The sequence below is a fragment of the Chanos chanos genome, chromosome 4, assembly GCF_902362185.1.
Source record: "Chanos chanos chromosome 4, fChaCha1.1, whole genome shotgun sequence".
NCBI classification, from domain to species: domain Eukaryota; kingdom Metazoa; phylum Chordata; class Actinopteri; order Gonorynchiformes; family Chanidae; genus Chanos; species Chanos chanos.
The window spans coordinates 32,751,421-32,777,461 of NC_044498.1; the positions used below are offsets into that span (position 1 = coordinate 32,751,421).

The 26,041-nt window shown below is 37.6% G+C and overlaps 1 protein-coding gene across 1 annotated transcript in view; it reads right to left on the reverse strand.

The window, feature by feature from the left end:
• Window positions 1-26,041, reverse strand: part of csmd1a (CUB and Sushi multiple domains 1a) — a 256,232-nt gene that overhangs the window by 104,880 nt on the left and 125,311 nt on the right. The window contains exons 6-7 of the mRNA XM_030772244.1: window positions 3,899-4,093; window positions 3,428-3,635 (exon numbers count right to left, since the gene is read on the reverse strand). Coding sequence (XP_030628104.1) covers window positions 3,428-3,635; window positions 3,899-4,093 — 403 coding nt within the window. The remainder of the gene's footprint in view (window positions 1-3,427; window positions 3,636-3,898; window positions 4,094-26,041) is intronic.

Here is a 26,041-nt window from a genome sequence, read left to right on the forward strand (position 1 = left end):
GCTATGTTCAACAAAAACAGTTAAGACATGGACATGCTTAATGAACAACATGTGTCCAGAAGGTGCTGATTTGTCATTGCTTTCCAGCAACAGGCCTTGCGTATGTGCATGTCAACTCTCCATTGTCTTAAAGGGGAAATTCTCTCTTATTAACTCGTGGACCCACCTAATTAACTGCCTTAATATTATATTCATTGTATCTTTTCTTTTAACTTCCGTCTTTTTCTTTTCGTTGTTCTTGTTGTTTACATTTTGGAAACAAATTCAGTAGGAAAAACTATATCAGTCTGTGACTTTGTAGTATGTGCTGCTAGCATCACATAAACAAACTATAACGACTGATACAATATTAGCTGATTTCAGGTTCTCACTCAGGAAATTTAATTTGTGAACTTTGCCTCTGAAAAGCTGTGAACATGGACTTGAGAAAAAGTTTGAAAGAAATTGTATTTTAGGATGGTATTGCCATGTTAAATCAGATTGTCTTGCAGAGTTTATTTTTGTCCATTTATTCCCTGGCTGATTTTAAAAAGCAAGAATCTTTTGTTGTTCTGGAGATCAAGAGTAAAATCTGGTGTGAGTCAATGGTAGCAATGCCAAAGACAGCTTGTCATTTGTGACAGCAACATTTAATTAATATTCAGCACTTTAATATGTATATGACTGTGAATGATACAAAATTAACCACAGTATAGATCATGTACAATTCATAAGATTATAAATCTATTATCTGTAAACTTCCACAAGCAAAAAAACTGAGATTTTATTAATTCTCTGGCCTTATTAAAGCTTGATTATTTGGGATTTCTGTGGTGAAACAGCCACATGCTAATAATGGTATGGCAAGAGTGTATATTTTTTGAGGGCATTTTCTATCGACATGGAAAAAAAACAATGTTGGAAAATATAAATATCTACAAAACCAAATGTCGGATCAGAGAATTGTCTCTAACAAACATGAGTTTCTCTTGGGTAATATAGTGTGAGACTGGGACATGTTTTCACTGTTAACACAGGCCACTGTCACTACTAACAACAACAAGTTTGTTTTGTCCCAAACCAACTAAAATAACTTTTGTGGACTTTTTTTTTTCAGGAGATAAGTGTGTTTTCAAGTTTGTGTTTAGGTAGAAGACAAAATAAATTTAACTGTGACAGGATTTTATTGAGTTTGCCAAATGAACCAAGAAGCCTCCGTAATGCTCACTTCTTCATGAGACTGTGTCAAACAGGGAGACATGTTTATTCAGAGAGGGTTTGTGGCAAACTTAATAGAGTTCATCCAAAGTCACCTCAGCTGACAGTTTCAGTGTGGCAAGAGTCACAGTTTGGCCACAATCAGAGAATTGAAACAGAGAGTTAAGCATAAATGACATTTGAGTGGAAAGAAGCAAACACATTTTAAACAAGAGAGATGCAAAGGGAAGTGTAACTTGATAAAATTCTGAGAGACGATGCTTTCAGATTCTACCAGACGCACACTCTAAAGAACATCAGACAAAGTGCAAAAAAAAATTTAAAAAAAAGAAAAGAAAAAAAAAAAAAAAGAAAAACAGAGGCCCATCATCCCCAGCAGAACACTTAGATGAGATCATTATCCTAAAGGACAGACAGACTCCGTAAACTCGACTTCTCCTCCGCTGGGTGAACAAACCTCCAGGGCTCAATACAGAATTGGGCCTGTATTCACAAAGCCTCTAAGAACTCAGAACAGCTTGTACGTGACACAAAGTCTCTGAATTTTCTCAAATTTGTCTTAGGAATAAAATTTTGCCTCACAGTTATAAACAAAGCGTTTTAGGCCTTAAGCATGCTTCTAAGTCTGGAAATGTTTTGGAGTATAAATGAAGACTTCTAATGAGCTAAGAGCCCCCTTAAGCCTGGAAACAGATTCTTCAGATCCAAACCATACAGATCAATCTCAGGATAATCAATCACAAGGGAAAGGTTTAAATGATTGCAAAAGTTGTGGTATGAGAAAATATGAAGAGTTTCATCAGGAGAAAAGTCTATCACTTTCAGCTTTCTTAACAGATGAAATAAAAACGTCATCAAACAGAGACAATACTATATCATGGAATATGAAAAGTATATGTAAAATGGATCGATACAGGATGAAGAATAGAGAGGCTGTGGCTATGTAGTTCTGTAAATATGTAAATATTAACCACATTATGAAAATGACTGGAGGCGGCACGGTGGCGCAGCGGGTAGCGCTGTCGCCTCACAGTAAGAAGGTTTCAGGTTCGGCTCCCGGCCGGGTGGCCAGGGTCCTTTCTGTGTGGAGTTTGCATGTTCTCCCCATGTCTGCGTGGGTTTCCTCCCACAGTCCAAACACATGCAGGTTAGGTGAATTGGAGACACTAAATTGCCCTTAGGTATGAATGTGTGTGTGATTGTGTTTGTCTGTGTGTCTGCCCTGCGATGGACTGGCAACCTGTCCAGGGTGTTTCCCTGCCTTTCACCCTATGAGCGCTGATCCCGCAACCCTAACCGGGATAAGCGGCTTAGATAGTGAGTGAGTGCGTGAAAATGACTGGTCCAATTCATATTCAAAGACATCATGCTAGTTATTCCTTCCAGATTTGTACCACATGTCTAGAACAAAATGGTTTAATTAAGCGCTGATCTAAAATTCAGTCTGACCTAAAATTCAACCAACCACCAGTTACAATAATAAAGATCCATAAGTCAAGAAAGTCAAGACAAAATCATCCAGGTTTGCATCCACAGCAGCAGTAGATTTTTTGTTGCTGGTCTGATGTTTCAGTAAGAATTTATTTCATCAGGCAAATTTGAAACGGTCACGTTTCAATAACGGTCTATGTTACAAACGCAAATATAATGTACACCTCAACATTAGCTGCTAAAATGTAGGCTATTACGAAACAACTGTAACCTGAAACATCTTTTTTTTTGTTGTTCATGGCAAATCAGAATGGTACAACCTCTTTTAACAAGAGCCACTTTCATTTCAGTACTGGTACTAACCTATGTCTTTCAACAACTGGAGATATTTAAAAGCAATTTTATCAGATAAGAGTTTCAGATTATTCAATCTAGCGTTAGTCATATTTAACAGCATTCACCATTTAAATAATTTCACGTGTAGAAAAAAACGAATTGATAAAAGAATTGATAAGACTACAATTTTTTATTTTTTAAGCTTAAATTTATTCTGAACCAGCTTTTAATTTATTGCCTTAACAAGCTTTAAATTATCCACTAGTCTTGTCTGACAGACTGGAGAACAGAAATATGCAGGATTTCTGGAATATTCAGTATAGCCAAAGAATTTAAAATTGATGTAGAGAGCCACTCCTACTACTGATATGACAGCTTTGCTTGCCAGTACTAGTTCAGAGACGAGGTCTGAACAATGGTGACGACAGAAAAAAAAAGGTATAAAAAAAGGCTGGTTACTCACCATATAGATGGTGCTTCTGTGCCACTGATCTCTAAAAAGTCATATCTATCCTCCAGCTGAAAGTCTGTGAAAACGAGGGCGATAGTATCGCCAGGCTCAGCCAGAATACTCCACGTGCAGTCTGCATTGTTTTCATACTCTGAGGGAAAGTGAGGACTGGATATTGTTCCGGTTGTTCCTCTTAATGTTCCTCCACAAGCTCCTTCAGCTGAGGAAAGATTTTAAAATACATAAACACACAGGGCATTAATCAAGATCTGATGTTATGATGGTTAAGTCAAGGTCTAATGCACTGATAACAACATCTGGTTTTGTTGTTGTTCTGTCATCAAACAGTAATCATAAATAAAATATGTTATTGGAACGTTTTACATGTTAATAATATAACTTTGCTGATTGTCAAAAATTAAAAGCAAAAAAGAAAAAAAAGGAAGAATGAAAATAATAAAAGATAGATAAAAAGCTTCATACCTCTGCAGAAAGGTGCTGGGAAGTCCCATGATGCACCACTTCCTGGGCTCACAATACACGTAAGCACAGCATGACCCTCTAGAACATAGCCCATCACACAGCTGTAGCGGATCTTGTCTCCAATGTTGTACCTGGTTCCATGAATGATACCTCTCGGTATCAGCCCGGGATTCCCACATGTGTGACTTGGTAGCACTGAAAAGGAAAAAGAAAAAGAAGAAGAAGAAGAAGAAGAAGTAGAAGAAGAAGAAGAAGAAGAAGAAGAGGAAGAAGAAGAAGAATATGATGAATTTTTGGTTAGATTATCATGCTCCCCAAAAAGTAACAGTGAGATCAGTACTCTCTTGTGTAGTCATCCACTGAGTTTTCTCATTTATTTAAAAAAAAAATAAAACAACCAAAAAACCCTTCCATTTACTTTCATTTACCAATTAGCTCTGTTTAATGAACAGTCTTTAAAAAAAACATGGCATTGTAATTTTTTTTTTTTAATTAAGAATATATTTAAACACAGAGTGTAGTATGAAGTGCACTTTTGCAATATTAAATTTAGTTTTGATCTCATGAATGATGTAAAGAAAATACTGTTAAAAGAAGTAATACTTTGCTTGCCTATGAATTCTGTCAAAAGGCTGCACCTAAGGTCAACGTGTTATGTGCAGCGAGTGTTTAGGATAGAAATGCCTCTTCCCAACCAGCTCCTGAGGGTTATGTCAAAGTGCACTAGATCCTGTCAACTCAGTATTTGTCAGAACCGAGGTTACCCTGAAGGCAAATCAGCCTTAGGGGACTAGCTTGTCTAACAAAGAAAACAAAAAATATTTTCTATGTCTTTGTCAATGCAATGACCCTACAGGCAGAAATGTTTGTGCTTTGCGACACTGTAAAGTACAAGGATTCATTAATAACTTAGATTGTGACCTTGATCAGGAATGTTATCAAAAAGATAAACTCTTTTGGAAATTATTACACTTGATCTGAAATAAAATGTTATTCTCCAGGCCTTACAGATTGTTTTCACAAACTTCAGCTGAGCAGACTGATGCAGCACAATCTGACAAGGTGAAAAAATACATTTTGTGACTCTCCAAAACCAATGATGATGGACAACAAAGGCAAAGTGTAACTCATTTACACAATACGACCAGTCACTTAAATTGGCTGTGTTCAGAATTGAGTATTATGCATCATGTACCTAGACACATTTTTCATATACACTATATGCCAAGGATTCTGCCCAATGCCAAGCTCACAGCACTGCAGTTAAGAAAGAAAAGAAAAAAAGGAGAATGATACAGATGGTGGTTATAATATGCATAAATGATGTACTTGTGCATGTTAAAGACTCCTTGAGAACACTAACCTTACATTTTTGGCACGTCAGTGTCATTTTTGGATGCTTTAGTATCAAAACATTAACCTCACTCTTACATTGCTTTTCACTCTTTCATTATTTTATATCTATTAGGCACATTCTCCTCATCATAACCAAGGGAGCAGTAGACAAAAAAAAAGGTCAGTAGATGAATCCCCAGAATACACAGTGCTAACACACATTGTAGCTTGCAGTGAACAGCCAATAAGATGAAATCCCAGTTTTTTAACAGCACTTAACTCTCTGTGGTAAGATTTTAATTTGCTATATGCTAAACTGTTACATGTTCTTACTCACCATACTGAGCAGTATGGAACTATGCCACTTTGAGCTTCAGTGTCCACTAATTTATTGCCATTACTGCTGTCATAAAAATAAAGTACTTGATGCTCATATTGTGTTTAGCAGCCATTTGAATGACAGCCTTTGGGCTGATTAAAGCTTCAATGAGCTTAGTGCCTAATTGCTCCCCCTTCCCCTCTTTTTTTTTTCCTTGGCTGACGCAGGCCAAGTGGTGACTAAATCCGGTGGCTAAGCTTTTCCAATTTCCCCTCATCTGGATCAGACTGTCCTGGTCACACAAACCAACACGTGGATAAAACAGACTGAAGTGTCCCATGCAGAAAAGCTGCAGAGATCAGGGGGTGGAGAAAATTGCCCTTGGAGGGAAGGCTTTTTAGATTGGCTGTGCAAGCAAAGAGGCAAAGAGATCAAAATACAGGTGCTGCTAGTAGTCAGTGATGAAGGACAGACAACTTCCACTGGATGGGAGTGCAGGGTGTCCAAATAAGGCACCAGACACACTGAAGCAAATGGATATTACAGGTGAAGCATTCGGCCTTGTGATCACAGGTCAAAGCTCCTTTCAAGTATGCAAGCAGTTCTTTCAGCTGACCGTTTACTGAATCATGGCATAAAACCCAGAGCAATATACAAGGCAGGTAATTTCACATTAATATAAATATTAATCACAAAGTGCTTTTCAAAATAATGAAATAAGAAAAATCAATCACTGTTTTGTATGTCTAATTCTAAGGCAGATGATGGCAGAAAATCGACATACAGTCAACGTATAGAGCAAAGTAGAATCCTTTTATAAAACTTGCAATGAAAATGCGTGGTAGATTTACAGTATAATACAAAATGCTTCGGTGTAGATTAATGGTCGTGCCTCCTCCTTGCGATTCTATGTGGACTTGTTTGGGGAACAATTTACTTTTCTCACCTTACCATGTCACATATATTGAGAATGATATTTCACCTGAGACACCCTTAATGCAAAAATCAATGGAGACTATTCTCTCTGAATAAATGGCCAGTGTTTCTAAATTCTGTCATACCAAAAGGGCAATTTATTTTATAGTTCAGTTTGATAAAAGACTGAGCATACTTTCTGCTTTGTTAGGTTTTTTTTTTCCTTTATTAATCCAAGCTATCCATTAAGCTATACAGCCCAGCAAAGCAGTAACATGTCTTAATTCCCCATAGAGATCCTAAAACAAATAGTACTTATGCCTTTACCGAACATGTATCTTGCTAACAATTCAACCACTGATGGGCATAAAACAGGCATATGATAAACACAGTAAGTAATCAATGACTATTATAGAATTTACATGCACAGACAGATTGTATTCACATGCTAATGATTTAGAGTTTTCCAGAAACCTAAATTATTCAACGCAATGTAAACATGATAACTAGACTTATTACTTTACATACCCTGCCAATTCTGATTACCTGTGCTCTGACAAACTGCTGTTCCTATTTGAGAAAAAGTCTCGCTAAGAAAAATGGGAAGGATTGCTCACCACTAACTCACGTGTGAAAAGGAAAGTCAATCATACATTCACTGCTTCATGCCTTCAATCAATAAAAATGGCAAAACCAAAGATTCCAGTGGTGTTGAAATAAATGCTATCTTCAAAACAGAAAAAAAAAAACTGATATAAGAGCCGGGGACAAGCTCATGGCTCGTTCATAGAGCTTGGCTGAACAACCTGATTAGTGTTTTTTTTTTTTTTTTTTGAATTCCCTCCAGCATTAAAACAAGGAGAGCCATTTTCTGTTCATTACCGCACCTCATGTTCAGATATACATGGGGCATTGTTTTGGAATTCCAACGTGGTCCTGTAGCAGAAGCTCTCAGGTCCAAATCATCAATCCCTCTCGCATCAGGGATGACAAATTTAAAGGTGAATGCAAGCTGCCTGATGAAGATGCATGAGGTTGGAAGGAACTGCAAGTCGATTTCCTGCTGAGTTCATGGCACAGTAGGCTGCACATTATTTTTGGTAACCTTAGCATGTGTTTTCAGCCATGCACTACCTGTCTGGTCTAGCAGAACCCCATCCAAACACTGATGATGTCTATGTCTTTGGATGCACTGCCAACATACAATCACTGATAGACTCTCAGTGAAAATAGCCCTTAATTATACCCCATGTAGATTTGCATATGCTTAAACATCATATATGTGGGTACAAAAATGAATAAATAAACACTATAGCTGTCGAATCATCTTTTTACAAGTTCTAACAATTTCAATCAATTTTGCCTGTTAGCAAAAAAGTGCTAAGCCTCCATTTTACATACTGTTTCTTGCCTATGCATAAAAAATGAGGGTTCTATTTGGAGGTAAGAACCCTTGGCTGGCTGTCAATATCTCCTGAATCCTTTCAGTGGAGTTGTATTATTCGTTTTAGTACAGGGCCCATGCATTTGACATACAACAAAGATGGTCCAGGGGGCATTTATTTTAAAAGTATAAGCAGCTATTGATCTGTGCATCTTCAAGCTATTCTTTGAAATGGAAATTTTAATGGGAAATACTATATTACATGCAAATGACCTTAATTCATTGTCCCTGTAAGATGTAAAACACAAAACAATATCCTTCAGTGGTTTTCATTGACAAATAAACATGTTTCAATTAGTTTTAACTACAGGAAAGTACAGAAGCAAAATGAAGACCTGTTTGATTCATGATACAGTGTAAGCATTATACATTGCAACTCAAAAGATATTCTTCAGAATCACTTTCTAAAACATGTATTGGGTAGTGGGAGAAATGATTTTGCAGGGTAAGCTACTATTTGTCAGCATGAGTTATGGTTATTGTGGACTGTGAGGCTTTTGTGATCTAAAATATTCTAGAACACTGTCTACTGCACACAGTATATGTGATTCCCCTAGAAACCTTTAGATGAGAAGTTTAGAAACTAAAATTAATTGACCGTAAAAAGAAAGGAAATTGAAGAGGCAAACAGAATTCACGCTTGACCTTTGATTCTATTAAGTTCACATGACAGTAGAGGCATTGCTGTGTTCATATTTTTGCCTGTTTATGAATGTTCTATTTATAAACGTTCTGTTTATGCAGTGCATTTGCAACTGGCGTCAAATACAGTTTAGTACTCTCAAACAAAATAAAAATGTTTGGACTCCATAAAAATATTTTTCCCTGATGATTTTTGCAAAAAAAAAACAACAAAAAAGTGTAAATACAGTGGATAGGAGTCATTTAGAAACACAAACACTTCAGGCTTGTTCAGTCTTCACCAATGAAACAGGTCCAATAATAATCACTATATGAGAACCAATCATCAGAGCATAATGAAAAAACAGAAAATTAAGGAATTACATAATTGACCCAGGAGAAAACTACATCATAGTAAATTTGGACACAATCACATTCAGGAAAAGCGTGTTAAAGAGAAAGACATTTTGGGCTGTATTTATCAGGCTGCTAAAAGTGGAGATTTACAGACCCCACCCCAAACCAACCAAACAAACAAACAAAACAACATTCATTCATTGCCTGAGCCACTTATCCTGATTAGGGTCGGGTGGAGGAGGTTGGGGGGCGGGCTGCTGGAGCCTATCCCAGCGCTCATTGGGCGAAAGGCGGGGAAACAGGTCGTCAGTCCATCTCAGAACAAAACAACAAAGAAAACAAAAACAATCCTGCACTCAAACCTAAAAATACAGTAATAAACTTCAGTGATTTCTGAATCCTGGTGATAGAGATATAGAGATAAAAGAATCTTCGACACTAAAGAAACCACATGAGTCCTAATGACAGATTTACAAGTCCAAGTGAAAAGAAAATTGATCATATTCTAGCTGAAATGAGAGCAGCAAAGAGGGCCATTGTTAGCTGCTCATCTGGAAGAGCTGTGCTGGAAATGACAGTGGCATAGCAGGCTCTCAGGCCACAGTACAAGAGGCAAAGACAGCTGGTAACATCCAGCATGCTGGCAGGACGCTATGATTCTTTGTTGATTACAGGAATGAAATGCCACAGAGAGATGCAAAACATAGCTAATGGTTCGTGAATAATCGTGCGTTCTGGGGACTCATTCATTCTTAATATACCTGGCTACCCTGAAAGTCACATAGAAAGGACATCAGCTATATTCCAGTCCCTTGGACCAAGCAGAAGACTTTCTCTGGGGTTGAGATAATTTGAAGAATCAGACCACCAGGTGAGAACTCATCTATTCAGCATAAGGAAGAACAGACATCAGGCAGCAAGGAGAAGTGAGGATTATAGATCAACCAAATGTCTACTCATTGCATTCACAACGTTCACAGAGAGGGGTCAAACTCATTGTTTGCTCACATTATACGTGGCTAGTTCAGACAACGTGGTTGTTGATGCTTGTACAGTTAGGCGAAGCTATTGTTCGGTGTACCTGGTGGAAAGAGATGTTGGCCCACACTAAGGAAGGGCAGATCAATACAGTAATACTTGAAACTTCAATACTCTAATTGTACTCATTATGTGGGCAAGGATGCACTCTCAACAGTCCCTTTTAGACATAGCATGTGCACACTAATAAGACACACACACTGGCCCGTGCTAGCAACAAGGAGGACAAATGCAACTAGGATGTGAATGGCTGATGCAAACATAGCATCATATAGCACAGTTTTTACGATCCAGCACCAGTTGATTAAATTTAACAGAGTGACACAACAAGGCAACCTTTTCAGGCTTATGAAGATGATCACAAATGGACTTCTTTGAATAAGTTTGCTCTTTGTTCTCGTAGTCATGTTTACATGACACTCAAATGTGAATCAACAGGGTGTTTGTCCCATTGTAGGCATTTACCATATTATGACAGCTTCAACAGAGTGACAGAAATGCATTGAGATCAATTCACTGTGGGACCAGCGTTCCCTTTCTAATTTCACCTCCAGAACAGCGCTCTCATGCTCCCACCCCCAAGGCTAAAGCTAATTTCATCTTGTAATATTGAAAAAAAAAATGTTGATTATTCAACCAATAATGTATCCTATTTAACGGTTTTGCAATCCTGTGGGAACAACAGGGAATGGATGTACATATATTTTTGCCTCAGTACACATTCTAATTAGACCAAATCATGTCTACACATTAAAAATCCCAACATTAGTCAAAGACAACTTCAGATGATGTTATTTATCTGCGGGTGAAAGTGGTAGAGCTTGACTTTTTTTTTCCCATTTTATCTCTCTTCAATAATGAGCCGAGATGCTCTGTGTATTGTATTTGTTTCATTAATCGGACTTTATGTTCTTTTCTGTAAAATAGATTTTTTTTTTCATTTTCTTTATGCTTTTAATGAGTTCTGTTTTCATGACAAGGATGAATTCATTTTAACAACTCAGATGGCATGATATACCATATTTTTATGAATGAAGATTCTAGGAGGAGTTTCCAAAGTATGTCAAGCATTAAGATAAAGAAGAACTATGTTCACAGTGTCCCTATGTGCAGCCTAGTACAGATGTGTCATTACACTACTTCTTTGGTTGGAAACAAATAGCTGTATAGTGCTGTCATGCAATGCAACACTTTTGGGGTAGGGCAGAGTTCAATTCAGCCTACGCACAGCAGCAGAGGAGCCTGGATATGTCTGCAACTGAACAGCAAGAGGGACAAAGGAGCACAGCTAAATGTCTTCCCCTCAATTCAAAGCTCCAGTAACGTCCCACTGGACAGCAAAGAAAATTACTTACCAAATGCAATGTTAACAAATGTACCTGTGCATTAAAGCCTGTGTCATTTCCTGTGGTGTATTTGCAGGAAAAATAAACGCTCACTCACTTTTGCTGTATACAGTTTTCAAATTAAGAGTCAAACAAAGTGGGTGAGAAAACCTTTAGCCTTAAAAGAGTCTTTATAGTGTTGTCATGAAGTATAGAAGGGTTGTTATATTTTAGCACATATTTCCAGCTACATTAGAAATATAACATATCTCTATGAAGTGACAGCAGTAGCATAATCATTTGGTAAAGTTTAGGACATTGGGTTATACCATTGTGCATTTGCTAAAATAAAGCATTCTGGCTGAGAGGCCGTGTGTGGCTTTGGTGTATTGAAACACTACAGTTATCCATTTTGTAGACAAGCTCTTTAGCTATTCAGGAAGCAGGCTGAACAGAAAGCTGCTCCAACCCAGCAACAAGTGGAGTAAGTGGACTAAGAGCAAATCTTTTAGTTTTCGTGAGATTACAAACACTGAACATTATGTTTGCCTTGTTAATGCTTTTGTCTGGCATTGTTTACTAGTGCACTACATAATTTAAATGTTCTGTCTGAAGGTTTAAACATTAAAGACTCGGCATTACTTGTTGCTCACCATAGGGTGTAAACATATCTACTCCTTTTTAGAGCAGATTTTATTTATTTAGAAAAAAAAGGTTAAACTTCATTGCGTCTGTTAACAGCATTGTGTGTAGTATACCATAAATGATCACAAAAGGAACCCATTAAAACTAACAAACAAACCCATTTTATTATTACTTTTGCTCTTCACATAATGGTTGAATGAAGGTTAGAAAGCAATCATTGTCTAAATTTAAGCTGGAGGGCTGAGCTTGACCACTTGATTAAAAATCAACAGCAATAAGAAATACAGTATTTGTCACGCTAATTTATCTTTCATAGAGTTTGCTGTTTCACCACAAAGTGGTCCTGCCTAAGTCAATGAAGGGATCATTTGTGCCTGAAAAAAACATATTTATCAAAGTTCTGTTGTATCATTTAAAAATGATGAGCTCTGTTGGTGCAAGTGCACACACACGCACACACTTACGCACACACACATGCACACACAATCATTGTCAAATGAGAAAAAAAATCCTCTGCTATACCACTGGATAGAGAGGCAGTGCCATGAATGGGTGGCCTTGGGACTTAGTCCTGAAATTCAATAAAGGAAGAGAGCAAGATTAGACCTGAAAAACACTAATCCCTTTCAAGATGCCATGTCAAGAGTGCTGCACTCACAAATGATATGTCGCAAGGCTCATAGTGCCAGAGTTAAATGCAACCAAGATATCACTGTTCACTTAGAGACATTTTTAGTAAGGGGAGACTGTAAAAAGCCATTTTATCTACCTGTATTTTTTTTCAGTGTGTACAATTATATTATTATGAGAACACTATGAGTGGAAGTTTAATTTTAGCATATAAAAACGAGAAATGGCATGTGTGAAAATGATCAGATTTTCCTGTATCCTGCAGTATGATTTGTGATGACTGGACAGGGCTCCATGAGAAGAGTGTGAATCAATGTCAGGAGCCCAGTTATGGATCCAAGAACATGTATTTTGATTTTTAAACTATATCTGCACCATGTACAAACTTTTTAATCACGTCACTAAGAGCAAATCATACACATAATTTATTTTCGTGTTATTTTCTATGCCGCTACATAGAATCAGATTTTGCCCTCTGAAAGTTACTGTCGACCTATTGCTACACATTGTCATTTTTATGAATAGGCAGGTCCCACAGAAAAGCACTGGTCACATTTTGAGAAAATGTAAAACATTTTAGTGTAAATGACAGTGTCAATGAATGCAACATCAATGGCTGAAAAAAAAACAAAACAAAAAAAACCCCAAACAATATTTTAGCTGTCCAAAGGAGGCAACAAGCACATAAATATGAGATGCAGTCTCATCATATTATCCACCGGTAAAATATTCTCCTTTGTATATATACTCCCTTTAATGCAATCCATTAAATTTCAGCAGAACTTCATAACTGTATAAACCTGACCGATGAGTCATGGAACTAAAACAAACGTAAAAGTCTCACTAAATGCTACTAACTGCACACTGCTGCCATGCCTGAGTGGCCCCTGTGATTTGGCAGTCCTTTCATGCAGCTCCTTTGTGATAAGTCCAGCCACTATTAGCACCAGGGGCAGATTGTCTTATATTAGCTGCTGAATATTTAATAAAGATTCCTGTGCCCTTACCTTTGCCAAAAAATCCTAAAATGCTACCTTATCTTATCTCCTCATTGCCTTCCCCACTAAATGAATTATTTCCAATTTTCATCGCTCAGAAGTACAGACAACATTTTCAGTGTTCACACCATGCTTTAGTAAATCTGTCAGTCTTGATAATGAATACCATTTGGCTGCGTTCCAATATTCTCCGAGAGCAATATCAGACTTCTGTTCGAAGTTTGGGATCTGTCATTCTGCTCTTTTAATATGAAGACAAGCTAATCAAAGTAAATGATTAATATTAGGGTTCAGTTTTAATCTGTGTAATTAATCTTTTTTTCACTCTCTCGGTATATATGCACACTCCTTGGTGTCTTTCTGTGTGTGTTCGTGTGTGTGTGTGTGTGTGTGTGTGTGTGTGTGTGTGTACACCTTTTTATATATGTATACAGTTCATAATGAAGTCATAACAAAATAGCAGAACTGGACATAGATTTTCTGTTCAAAGGAAGAATGAAATGCTTGCAAACTGTTTCAAACAAAATCTATCACATTAAGGACATCCACAGAAATAACTTGTTAGAAGCTTCAAAACATTCCATAGCAAAAGAGTAGGCTAAACCCTAAGGCATGTTGACTTGTGAAACTACATGGTTAAATATTTCTTCAATTGATTTAGTGAATACAGTTTTACACTTACCTTGAGGAACACTAAGCTGATGCATTATACCAGTTCCTTTACAAAAAGCTAGCCATTAGGAAGCTCTTCAAACCTGCCTGTAGTTCTTTCACACCTCACTGCAACACTTAAATGAGTTACTGATGGTGGCTTCTATACCTAGAACCGGGAAGGCTCCTTAGCAGGTGGCTATTATTTACCCAAAACTAGTGATAACATTCTAATATCCTGCTTTAAGGAATAAACTGCATGAAATTAATTAACTTTCCAGAGCACAGAAAATACAGTAATTGGGTCACAATTAAAGACCCTGCCTTTTACTATGTCTATGAGGTTTGATGTTTTCTCTTTGAAGTTCCCCATTGAAATAGAGGAAGAGCATTCACAGTTCTCCTGTCAGGTTTCGTTTTTGTTGAACGAATGGAAACACTACCTTTCACTCAGCATCACAGCACTGGGCAGTGCAGTCAAGACGAACAAGGCATTTAACAGTTGAATAAGCAATATTACTGAGTAAACAGCAAGTAAGCCAACCTGAAAATCTATTGTTAAACACCAAAAGTGGGTGTTGTTCACTCGTGTTTTCAGACTGGCATCTGTGCTTATCACACGACAAAAGCCTGGAATCGAAAAAGCAAAAACAAAAAGCTCTCTAGTTGATTTAAAATGAAAACCACAAAGCAATCACTTTCATTGTACATTTGAGGGTACACTCAGACCTGAGTGTTGGTTTTCAAAAGCTCATCTAAAAATTGCATCAAGTATTAGACACAAAAGCCATCAGTAACAAAAAAAAGAAAAAGAAAAACTTACACTAGCCTCAGGTTTTGTGAACTGTAGCACTAGTCCTCAGACAAAACAGTGTTGAGCAAAACATCTCCATTTCTCATTGATTATAACATTAGATTGAAAGGACATTGATAACTTCTGAGATGTACTTTTTCATGCAAATGTGATATTTGAAAGGAGCAAAAGAAATTCAACAAATTCATGTTAAGGCATACCTTTCTGCACTGTTGTATACCAAACACCATTGATTTGTTTATTTGTGGAAGCCATCAAATGTTTAGATTCATGTAATTCATTGTGGACAGAGAAAAATCAACTATGTGTTAATGCAGTAGCTATCAAAAAATACTCCCCCTCCCTTGGACTACAATCATGAAATGCATTTTGTTAAACTATTGACAGACATAGAGAGTTCTGTGTAAAAGTGAAAACAAAACTCTACATATCAGAAATACTGAATAAAGCTGACAACCTACCTGATTAACAGGAAAATCACATATACACCGAGTCAAGACTTGACTTGGACTTGCCCTCAACTGGCATCTAGCTATCAAGTAGAAAAGCTGAAAAACTATCTGAAAGAAAAACATCATTTCTGAAATATTGTGAAAGTTTGCCTCAGTGTTAGTGATCCTTTCAAGTGGGTCCTTTTGGTCGTACTCAATGTAGTTCTATAATTGTATCATAAGACCCATATCATGGCTGTAAAACAACAACAACCATCAACAACAAAAAAAACAACCAAACAGACAAACAAACAAAAAACGTTAGCTTGCATAAGCCCTATCTCCCTGTGTCATCTGCTGCTGGTTTTAGAGACCAAACTAGTTGAGGTTACATCAGCTGTCAAATCATATGAAATCACTGAAGGTGCATTTGCAACGCAATCTAGAGCTAAATTAAAGATAATCCATATGCTGTGTATTCCCCAGAGATGACCATGATGGAACCGTTCTGGTGTGCAGCAGATAGAATCATTACTGCAGCATGAGACTTGAAACTTGACTTAGACGCCATGATTTGAGATTCAACCTGCATTCAAACTCAAAGCCTTGAGACTTGACTCAGATTTGCCTGAAAAGAGTTGTAAACATCTCTACTAAATCTCCTCCTTGTCTAATTATGAATACTTTTGTTAGCCATAGAACTGGCATGTAGACTCACAGTCTTCCATAGAATCAAAACCAGCTTTTACACATCATTACATATTGGTCACTTACTCTGACACAATTACTTGTGGCCGTCTCAAGCACTGATTGGCTAAGTTTGGACCAATGATATTTCAGAACGTTTAAACAAAACTGTTAAAAGTTCCAACATATGACTGGTATGCTGCTTCACAGTGTTTCATATACTCTCAGATATTGGATCACACTGTTTCAAAGATAAATATAATGCAAACATATTTAATGTTACTTCAAAGTCTTAATAACTAGATATGAATTTTATTAACCACAGAGACAAATAACCCAGTGGTGAACATTATTCTGGCAAGCCATTTCCTAAAACTGTGTTAGACGTGTAGCCATGTTTTCCCTGTATTATATCGTATTATATCATAGAGGAATGTCACAGTGAACTGATGAGAAAAACAGCCTTATTATTAATTACAATTAACATTGATATTAATCATAATTGGCATAGAATAAGAAATAACAACATTGCTAATCCATGTCTAATGTAACAAACAAACAAACAAACAAACAAACATTGTTTTTAAAACCTGAATGGAAACATTTATTGAAATGCACAAATGGAACCAACGTAAGGGAATGATTTCATTCTGCATTCTGTTCTCCCATGCTCCCACAAGCTACTCCATGTGGAGCTGCAGCTTCCAGAACTCATCCCCAAGAATGATATCTCTGTACCCCATACGCTGTGTGTCACTGGCCTCCCCCAGGTCAGTACCTCACAGCTTCTCTCTTTACTTCTCTTCCATTCTATTTATTTTTTGCTTTTGCTCTCTTTTTTGCCATGAATGGTGATGTAGGCAGAGAGGACAAAACATCTCTTCACCTAGCTGCTCCTCTTCATCCTGGGAGATATAAAAATGTGGGCCAGGCCTCCAAAAAGAAATGCTGCTTCCCAGGTACCACATACCGAACATACCACATAGTGAAGCACCTCTTCATCGACCCAAAGCTAGACCAATCCAGTGGTTAAACTATCTTGCTGCCCCCAGAGGACTTTACCAGCTCCTTGGGTGTATGGGTACTATTTTGGTCCAAGGAGGAAGGGCCTCTTCAGGCCTTTTCTCCACAGACCTAAAGAGGTGTCTCTTTAGAGGAGCAGTGCCACACTCCACCCCTCCCCCCCCGCCCCCTGCCCAACCCCAGCCCCCACCCTGTGATTCTCGATTGCACTTTTGTTTTTCCAGTGAATGTAAGTCAATTTAAAACCATCCTCTTCAAAGGTCAATTAGGTCAATTTTTAAACTAAACACTTTTTTTTGGGGGGGGGGGGGGGGGGGGCGTTGTTAGGGTGTTTCTGAAAACTCCATTCATTTATTGTCAAACCACCAAAGATATCGAAAGTGATACAAAATGCTTCCGCTGTGGCTGATACATATACCAGTCACCGGAGGCTGTGTTTGTTGTGTGGGCAATGATGTGGTAAGTTGAGGATGCCTTAGTTGTGCTATATCATGAATGAACACACATCTGGAATGCCAAAATGACAAATCAGCATGTTAGACTGAAACTATCCATTTTATAAACCTACTTAAATTTCACAGAATAAGACGTGGGAGTCTTACACAGGGTGGAATGACAAAGAGGAGGAAACATGGTTTGCCATGGAATTTATTAAACTTTATAGCCTGGAAGTAAAAAATGAACTGTTTGCTGAAAAAGGTTAATGGTACAACAGGGTGATGTATTGAATACTGTGAGCCTACATTACTGCTCCGAAGTGTGGAACAATGGCAAAAAAAAAGGGGGGGGGGGCATTTATACTTCTATACCATTTACATTGAAATATGTTGCCGTCATTTATGTTTTACTCCAATGGTTTTGATAGTTCCCTGTTGTTATATCTTTTAAACAGACGGATAAGCATCCAATTCATCTAAACTGATAAGCAAAGCTTGACAGAGCTTGCCTACATGGATGACAATAATCGTACATGTCATTTTTCACTCTATGATAGCTGGAATAGCAAGAGGAGGTCTCATTTCATTAAGCAAAGCTTTGCTTTTTTTCCTTGTGTTATGTAAGGCATGTGAGCACTTTGACCAGTTATCTGTCTGAAACATTCCTTAGTGATACTGACAGAGCAGAGAAGATAGAACATTGTTCTACACGTCTCAGCTTCATGATGAGACCGCTGTCTTTACGTCACAACCTGCACCTCCATTTTGGACTTTTAGTTTGGTATGTCTTTGTGCTCTTGTTCTGTGTCTGTCTCCGCCCCTCACCTGTTCCTGTTTGCCTCGTTTATTAACCTTATTCATTTCAACCAATCCTGTTTTGCCCTGTTTAGTTCTCCTTCTATTTATGCCCTAGTGTTCGCCTTGTCTTTTGTCTATCGTTGTTTGTGTATTTTGCACACTGTCATGCTGCACCTTTTGTTATTGGTTTTTTTGTTCCTGTTCTACACCTGTATTTTGATCTTCATTTTAAGTAAAGTCCTCCGTTTTGTCACCTTCATCATTGTGTCCTGCACTTGGGTTCTGCACCACACCGCCAGCATGACACTTTAACAGCGTTGGAAAACTATGACAAAGTTTTAGAGCATTACCACACCATTGTCACACATCCTTCCGATTTGAACTTCATTAAAAAAAAATGCTGCTGTCAAATATTTTGAAAAAACTAATAAATGAACGGATAAATGATGAAGCCAATAGCTAAAAAACGGTTAAACCAGTTGAAATAAGTGAATGACTTAAGGAGCAGAGACATAGCCAAGCTTTATCTCAAACTGTGCCTTGACACATGGAGGACAACGCTCTTAAGAGGCAATAATAATGTTAAGCAAATGAAGGCAAATTCAGTGGCAGGCTCTGACACAGGGGAAAAGGTTAGCTTGGCACAATGTGAGTATGTTTGGAACAGACTCAATAGAGATGAGAGAGAGAGAAGAAAAGAAAAAAGCAAGGCCAATGTGATACTTGGTCTGCAAAGCAAAATGAAACAGTGAGACTTAATCATATCTAACCAACTGTCTTCAAATTTCAGGGAAACAGAATGTTCTTCATTGAATATTGACCTGCACCTACATGAAAGAGATATAGTACAGCAGAAGAACAAATCCGAACATCCTGCATCAGCACTGCAGATTTACAGGGACACCAGAGGTGAAACCGGATCTCTCACTTTTCTTATACTGTCCAAAAAGAATTTAAGTCTATTACATTTCTATGTAACTGAGTATATTTGAATTTATCAATAGTGAATTCAGTCTGTTTTTAGTTTCTTAAATGTAGTTTTTCTCTCTATCTCTTTTTTTTCATTCTAAAGTTGTCAGGTGCGAATTCTATCGCATAATGTTCATATAGGGTATAAAGGAAAAAAAAATAACAAAAAAGAAACTGGCTTGCTAAGACATCATTTTGCCTCAGTTTCTCATTATTATGAAATAACAAATGGAGTCAGCTGGGGAGAGACAAGGCCTATTTGAACCCCGCTGTGGGGCCACCTTGTCAGTGCCGACATTGTGAACGACTCGAAGCGAGTTTCATCACATACACCTTGTAGACTGGTTTAGTTTTTAAGGTGTGACATAAACATTAGGCTCCTAAAGTGTACTCTTCTGCTGAACTCCTTCATTTGATTCAGGTGGCCTGAAATAGAATAACAAAGGTTATGTACGACTGTATCTACAACATGTTGTTGTTTATGTCGACATGGATTTGTCTCTCTGCAAGTGAGTGAACTCAGAGGAGTAGCAGGCTATATCCTGAGGTTAGATAGCATTGGCACATTCCCTATCTGATGGAAAAGCATATAGCGTTTATTCCACAGGGCCTGCGGGGACAGTGCTGTTGTGTTCCTCAGTAGTCTGACTTGTCTTCATGGATAACACAGGAACATAGTATTTTTCAGACATACATAATACATGGCATCCAAATAAAAAATTATGCCCACAAATTCATGTACAAGTATGATTTAGGATTTTTTACTGATGACCAGCAATCAAACCCCATTGTTTGTAATGACTGTACGATTTAAAGCCAGTGTGTTTACTCAGCTGCCTGAGGATCTCCTATGATCAAATAAAAAAAACAGAAAGGGGAAAAAAAAAAGCTATTGAATCGAAATATTGCGGAAAAAGTATAAACACAATCAGATGGTGAAATTTCTACTGCAATCTGGGTGTACACCTGTGACAATTCCATTGCCTTCTGTAAGAGTGTTTCCTAACAAACTTAATCTCTCTAAGGCTTCACAAAATTAACTCTTGTTTTACAGCAAAGGTTTTCTGTTTGTTTGTTTGTTTGTTTGATTTTTCTCTATCCCTGAAGTCTCCTCTGCAATCTCCCTGCCAGACACACTATTTTATAGGTGGGTCACACAGTTGTTTCAGGTGTTACTAGTGTGTCATCTGTTATTGTCAGTCCAGCTGTCACATTTCAGCAAACTACCTTCAAGGCACGAAAATTCAAAGACCAGGGCTCTAAGGTCTTCTAGGTGTATTCGGTCTGGCTGCTTCTTTCCCTCAGTGAGAACTCTATTACTGGGGTTGACTCAAAGAGGAAGTCAATGATGAGTCTATTCAGCTGAGATCCAATGCAATCAAGGGGCAACTGCAGATCATTCAATGTTATCAAACAAACAATTATGCACACCTCAGAATAATGAGGCCTCACAAAGGCTGACAGACACAAGGTCATGGCAAACAAAGAGGGGGGTGGGGTGGGGTGGGTGCACAGACCACAGGTAAAAAAAAAAATCTAACTGTAGGAAATAATTTACTGTACACAGTAACATTTGTAGTTATTCTTAGACTTTTAATCTGAAATAAATAAATTTTAATCTGAAATAAATAAATAAATGTAAGACAAAGTTGCACTTGCTGTTTTCTATAACTGCGCACAGCCTGGTAATCAATTATATCTCATTCAGTAAAATGCATAATATAGTAACAGCAAATGAGTAGGTAAGTCATACAACGATGCACCTAGTACCATACAACCTCATCAATAACTACTCAAAAATTCTCAAATACAATAGTGCATGCTAACGAGATTCTCAGGACTCACTAATTAGTCCCTGTATCAGTGTCTGATGATGCAAGTAATTTGTTGGCTATGTTTAAACACAGTGCCCAGAAGGCAGATTATCCACATTTATATGTCATTTGAAAATAAATAAATAAATAAATAAAATAAAAATCAGGTAAACGTGTGAAGACAGTGCCCTGTATCTGCATCTGTGCTAAATGCCAGCTGCCTTGTGTGACGTCAGTGCAACAGGTGAAAGCATAAACATGATGTCAGCTTTACTGATAGAGGTAATGGTTTTGTGTGTACATGCAGAACGCCTTTTCTGCGACATTGTGTCAGGCGTGTGAGTGCTGGCGTGTAAATGAATTGCTTCGGGGGCTTTGAAGCCCCTCGTGGTTCACGTGGTCGTATAGCCATTTTGCTTTATTTCCACGCCCGGTTCTATTGACAGGCCAGTCCATGCATAGCACTGGTAATGAGCATGTTTTAAACAATGGGAATTCATTCTGGAGCAGTTAAAGAAACTCTCTCTCTCTCTCTCTCTCTCTCTCTGTGTGTGTTATTAAAGCTGTATATAAACACAGAATGGAACCGACGGCTAAATTCACTAGGAACAGAGGAAAATGAACTGACACCAGCTTTCTCAACGACATATTTATGATTGTGCCATGTGTTCCATGAATTGAAAAGCCTTTTATTTATTTATTTACTTATTTATTTATTTTTGTATGGGGGCTGGCTGCAGAGTGGAAAGTCAACCGGCCTGTAAATCTCCTAGTAGGGAAGCCTGAGGCCAATGCCAGAGAGAAGGAAAAAAAAAAAGCAGACACTGTATCACTCCTGCAAATGACCCTGTTTGGCGATGTGGCATGGCTGTTAGAGTAAACAACTCAAAGTGAGATTTATGCCACTGATTTGACTACTCATGGACATGCTATACCTTCTCATCCAGTGCACATTCACTCTGAAGCCCTGGATCTGTTGGAGTATGGTATCCTGCACTGAGTGTTGGTCCGAGTACAATTTGAATGTCTTACTATTAGCTACGATGATGCAGTGAGTTCACAGTACATCAGATTGTTTGCATCTCAAATTGTGCTGAAAAGACAAACATAGCCTGTTCTTTCAGTTATTATTGACTTAGTTTGACTCAGTTCACATTCAAAGCATGATTCAACACATATATTCATGAAAATGTACATATAAGTGTGTTTGTATGTGTGTATATATACTGTATGTCTATATGTGTATATACTTTTTTGGTAGGTTCTAGTGTTGTCAATTCTCACTTGTTATTTGTCTCATCTGGTGTTACAGCACAACTTCCCTTTAACATCAATAAAGTAATCCTCTATCTGTCTGTCTGTCTGTCTGTCTGTATGTATGTATGTATGTATGGATGGATGGATGTACATATGTATGTATGTATGTATGTATATATGTATGCATCTATCTATCTATGATAACTTTGCATTCTGATAGTTGCTCTAACTCTAGGTTTATTGTAATACAAAGCAGTTAACATGAGAAGCTTGACGCTTTGTTGTCTTTGACAAATTTGAGCTCATTCGGTGACCCACTGCACCGTATAAGAAATACCACAGCCTTCAATATTTCACAAACTTTTTTATGTCAGCATACTGTAGGCTTTAGAGATGAATAAAAACAAGCAGGTCCATAGGGCAGGTAAGTATGTAGAAGGGGGTAAGTAAGAGTGACAGAGACACACAACAAAACATACTGCTTAGTACTGTGCTTTTAAGGTCAAATTGTGTTTGGTTTCAGTAAAGTCAAAGGAATATATCAGTTATGCATGAAAAAGACTCTTGTATGAAAAAAAAGATTGTTTGCATATCCTAGAGGGAAAATTAGCCAAATAATTACTTAAATATGAATGCTATTTTAAAAAATTATGAAAATTTACAGGTAGTGGAGGAAGATGAGAGTGATTATTTTCAGAACTGGACAATACCCAAGTCTACCATCGGAGAGTGGTCTCAGCCCCTTTATCTGGGATAGCGATATAAGTGTGGTATAAACTGAGAATAAGTTGTTTGTCTGTTAAAAACAAGACTTAGAAGCCTTAGAAGACTTACAAGACTCATTTCACTTAATGTTAGCTATTACAATTATGTACAGTTATGTAACGTTAGCTTTAGTCTGTCGCTTCTTGCTAGCCAGCTAGCCAGTTATGAGAAATTTGCTAGCATTTAATAAAATAGCTGACTGTCTACTTCTGCTAATTTGAGTTAGCAGAAAAGGTAAAAGTAGTTCCGGTAAAATTATCATTAGAGACCCGGGCTTTTATTTACAGAACAAAAACAGTTGACTCTCTCACTGTCCTTGATTGTATTTGTGTGAATACTAAGTATTATCCCCAAAAAGTGTCCATGTTTAACTGGGCCAGTGATAAAAGCTGCTACTAGAAAGAGGATTCTTAGCTGCTGGCCAGAGAGTTCAGTTTAATATAAGTTTAACAGAGTTTTTACAAAGCAAGAGAATTTTTGAGGCAGTTTAGTCTTCATTCATTGCAACTGTTTCTCATTTGTTTTAAGGGTCACAACCTTTTTCTTTGAGACCCAAATTTGTGAAATTCAAGCTAACAAGCAAAAACATAAAACAGTGGCAAATGTATCAGCAATTACTTTGTTCACCACTAAATTCCAAAATATAATGCCATCTTAAACAGTTAAAACCAGGGAAGACAGGTCCATGGACTCATATTGCTGTAGCCAAATACTGGCCATCCCATCAGTACAAAACCAAAAGAACTTGGATTCATTTGAGTTGAGATGTTTCTTCACTCTTCACCTGTCCATGTTTTGTTTTTGTTTTTTTTAGTGGTTTGGCCAGTGAGGGGAACAGAGGCAATTACAGGGTGGCCACCAAAGCTGAAAATATACCACATATGTGCTATTCTCCAATGAATTGCAAATTTTAGAATGAGCAAGCCAATAAATCAATGTACATGAGGATCAATAAATATTATATGATTCTCACTTGTGAAGCAATACCTAGACCCAACATCACAAGCAGTGTCCAGGAAGGAGCTACATGAAGCCAATATGATAAAGTGGCTTATTAATGGAATTAATGTGGATTTCAAATAAACAAAAGTATATGTGTTACTCATGATTCTGAGAGATCTGATTACTTCAGGGGCCTTGCATGGCAAACCTGATTTTAAAGAGATTCTTCTTTCCTTTTAAAAGGAATACTTTTATGATGAAACAAGATTTGGAGACTCTGAATAGAATGACTACATGTAAACTCATTCTTACTCACATATACTAACATCCCCGCATAGTGATTTGTGCATTACTGTAGTAAAAATAAAAAAATAAATATTTTTTCTCAAAAAAGAGGCAAAAAAGTAAATTAATAAATCAGTAAATAAGGGAATATCGCCATGCGACTGTAGGTGTTCTATGTTCTGACCTGATGATGGATCATCTCGCTGACCCTTACAGACTTCTGCTGTACCAGGACTAGCATCTGATCTAAAACACTGACCCTGCTTTGTCTCACTGATATTTGCTGACCTGCAGGGCTTCTTCACTGAGAATAAGCTCTGAATGTCTATTTTCCTTTTTGACATGTCTTTCTGCCTTCAAAATGGAAAACAAACAAACAAATGAACATTTTAAATTTCTTTGGCAGTCAAAAGCAAACCAAGCTGACAAAAGCAAACCATTCAAACAATGTTACAAGGTATAGTAGCCTGTGAGCTTTGCGTTTAGTTAGACAGGACTGAAATTCCTTTCAGTCAACAGTTGTAACATTAGCTAGATACAATGGCCCTGATAAAACATTTCCTGCTCTGCACCAACTCCTAAGAAAATAGTGGCATTTCATGTAGGACTCTTTCCCAGTATTTTGGACTGAGTGATGGTATAGTCATGATGGAGGATTTGCCACTGTCCATCTGGCTAAACGCTGGATCTGATTCTGGACCCATAAAAAAATTCCAGATCTACATGATGTAGCCTAAAACAATGTTGTGTTTACACTGTATTTAGAAGGGAAAGTCCTCTGACTACAACTTCAACGTTATTTTGAAAACCACTGAAGACAGAATTAGTCGTTAGTTGGTTCATAGTGACAGAAAAACCAAACACCTTCATAAACATTTGAAAGTTGTACCAGGAGATGGAGGTGCACCTAGGTTAGCCAATCACATTTCAGGTAGGGCCAGCGACACCCTGCTCCTCCCCCTTTAGAACCGCCCCAAACTATTAGTAACCAAATTCCTGATGAGGCCGTTCCTTCTGGTTTTTAAATGAGAGGAGTGGAGCTTAATGTGGCTGCCTACTGCTGTAGCCCATGCGTGACAAGAACCAACAAGTTGTGATTTCTGAAATGTTGTTATGCACACAAACTCTGTTACTGCACCATAATTTGCCTGTTTGCCCATCTCCATCATTCTTTCTCGTAAATGAGTGCTTTGTTTTGTTTTGTGTTGTTTTGACCCACAGAACTGTCGTTTACTAGATGTTTTTGTTTTGTTCCAGCATTCTCTTCAAACCTTGACAGTGTCTTGTATGAAAAGCCCAAACAGACGCCCATTTCTGAGATACTGGAACCAGCATTCCTGATACCAACAATGGTACCACGCTCAGTCACTTTATTTTTCCATTGTAGTGTTCGACCAAACAGTAACTTCCCTCTCTTCATGCCTGTCTGGCCTTGATAACTGTCTTTAAACGCCCTCAGACATAAAGCCTGATTTCAGTAAAATATATATTTTTTGCTTGTTAAATAAAAAAGGATTTTAGAACATACTTCTCTCAGTCACTGGTATATTTCTGAGCATTCATTGATTTGTTCCAGTACAACACGCCATTGAAAGATAGACCTTTCCACTCATGAATTATAATGCAGCCTCTTTAATGACCTT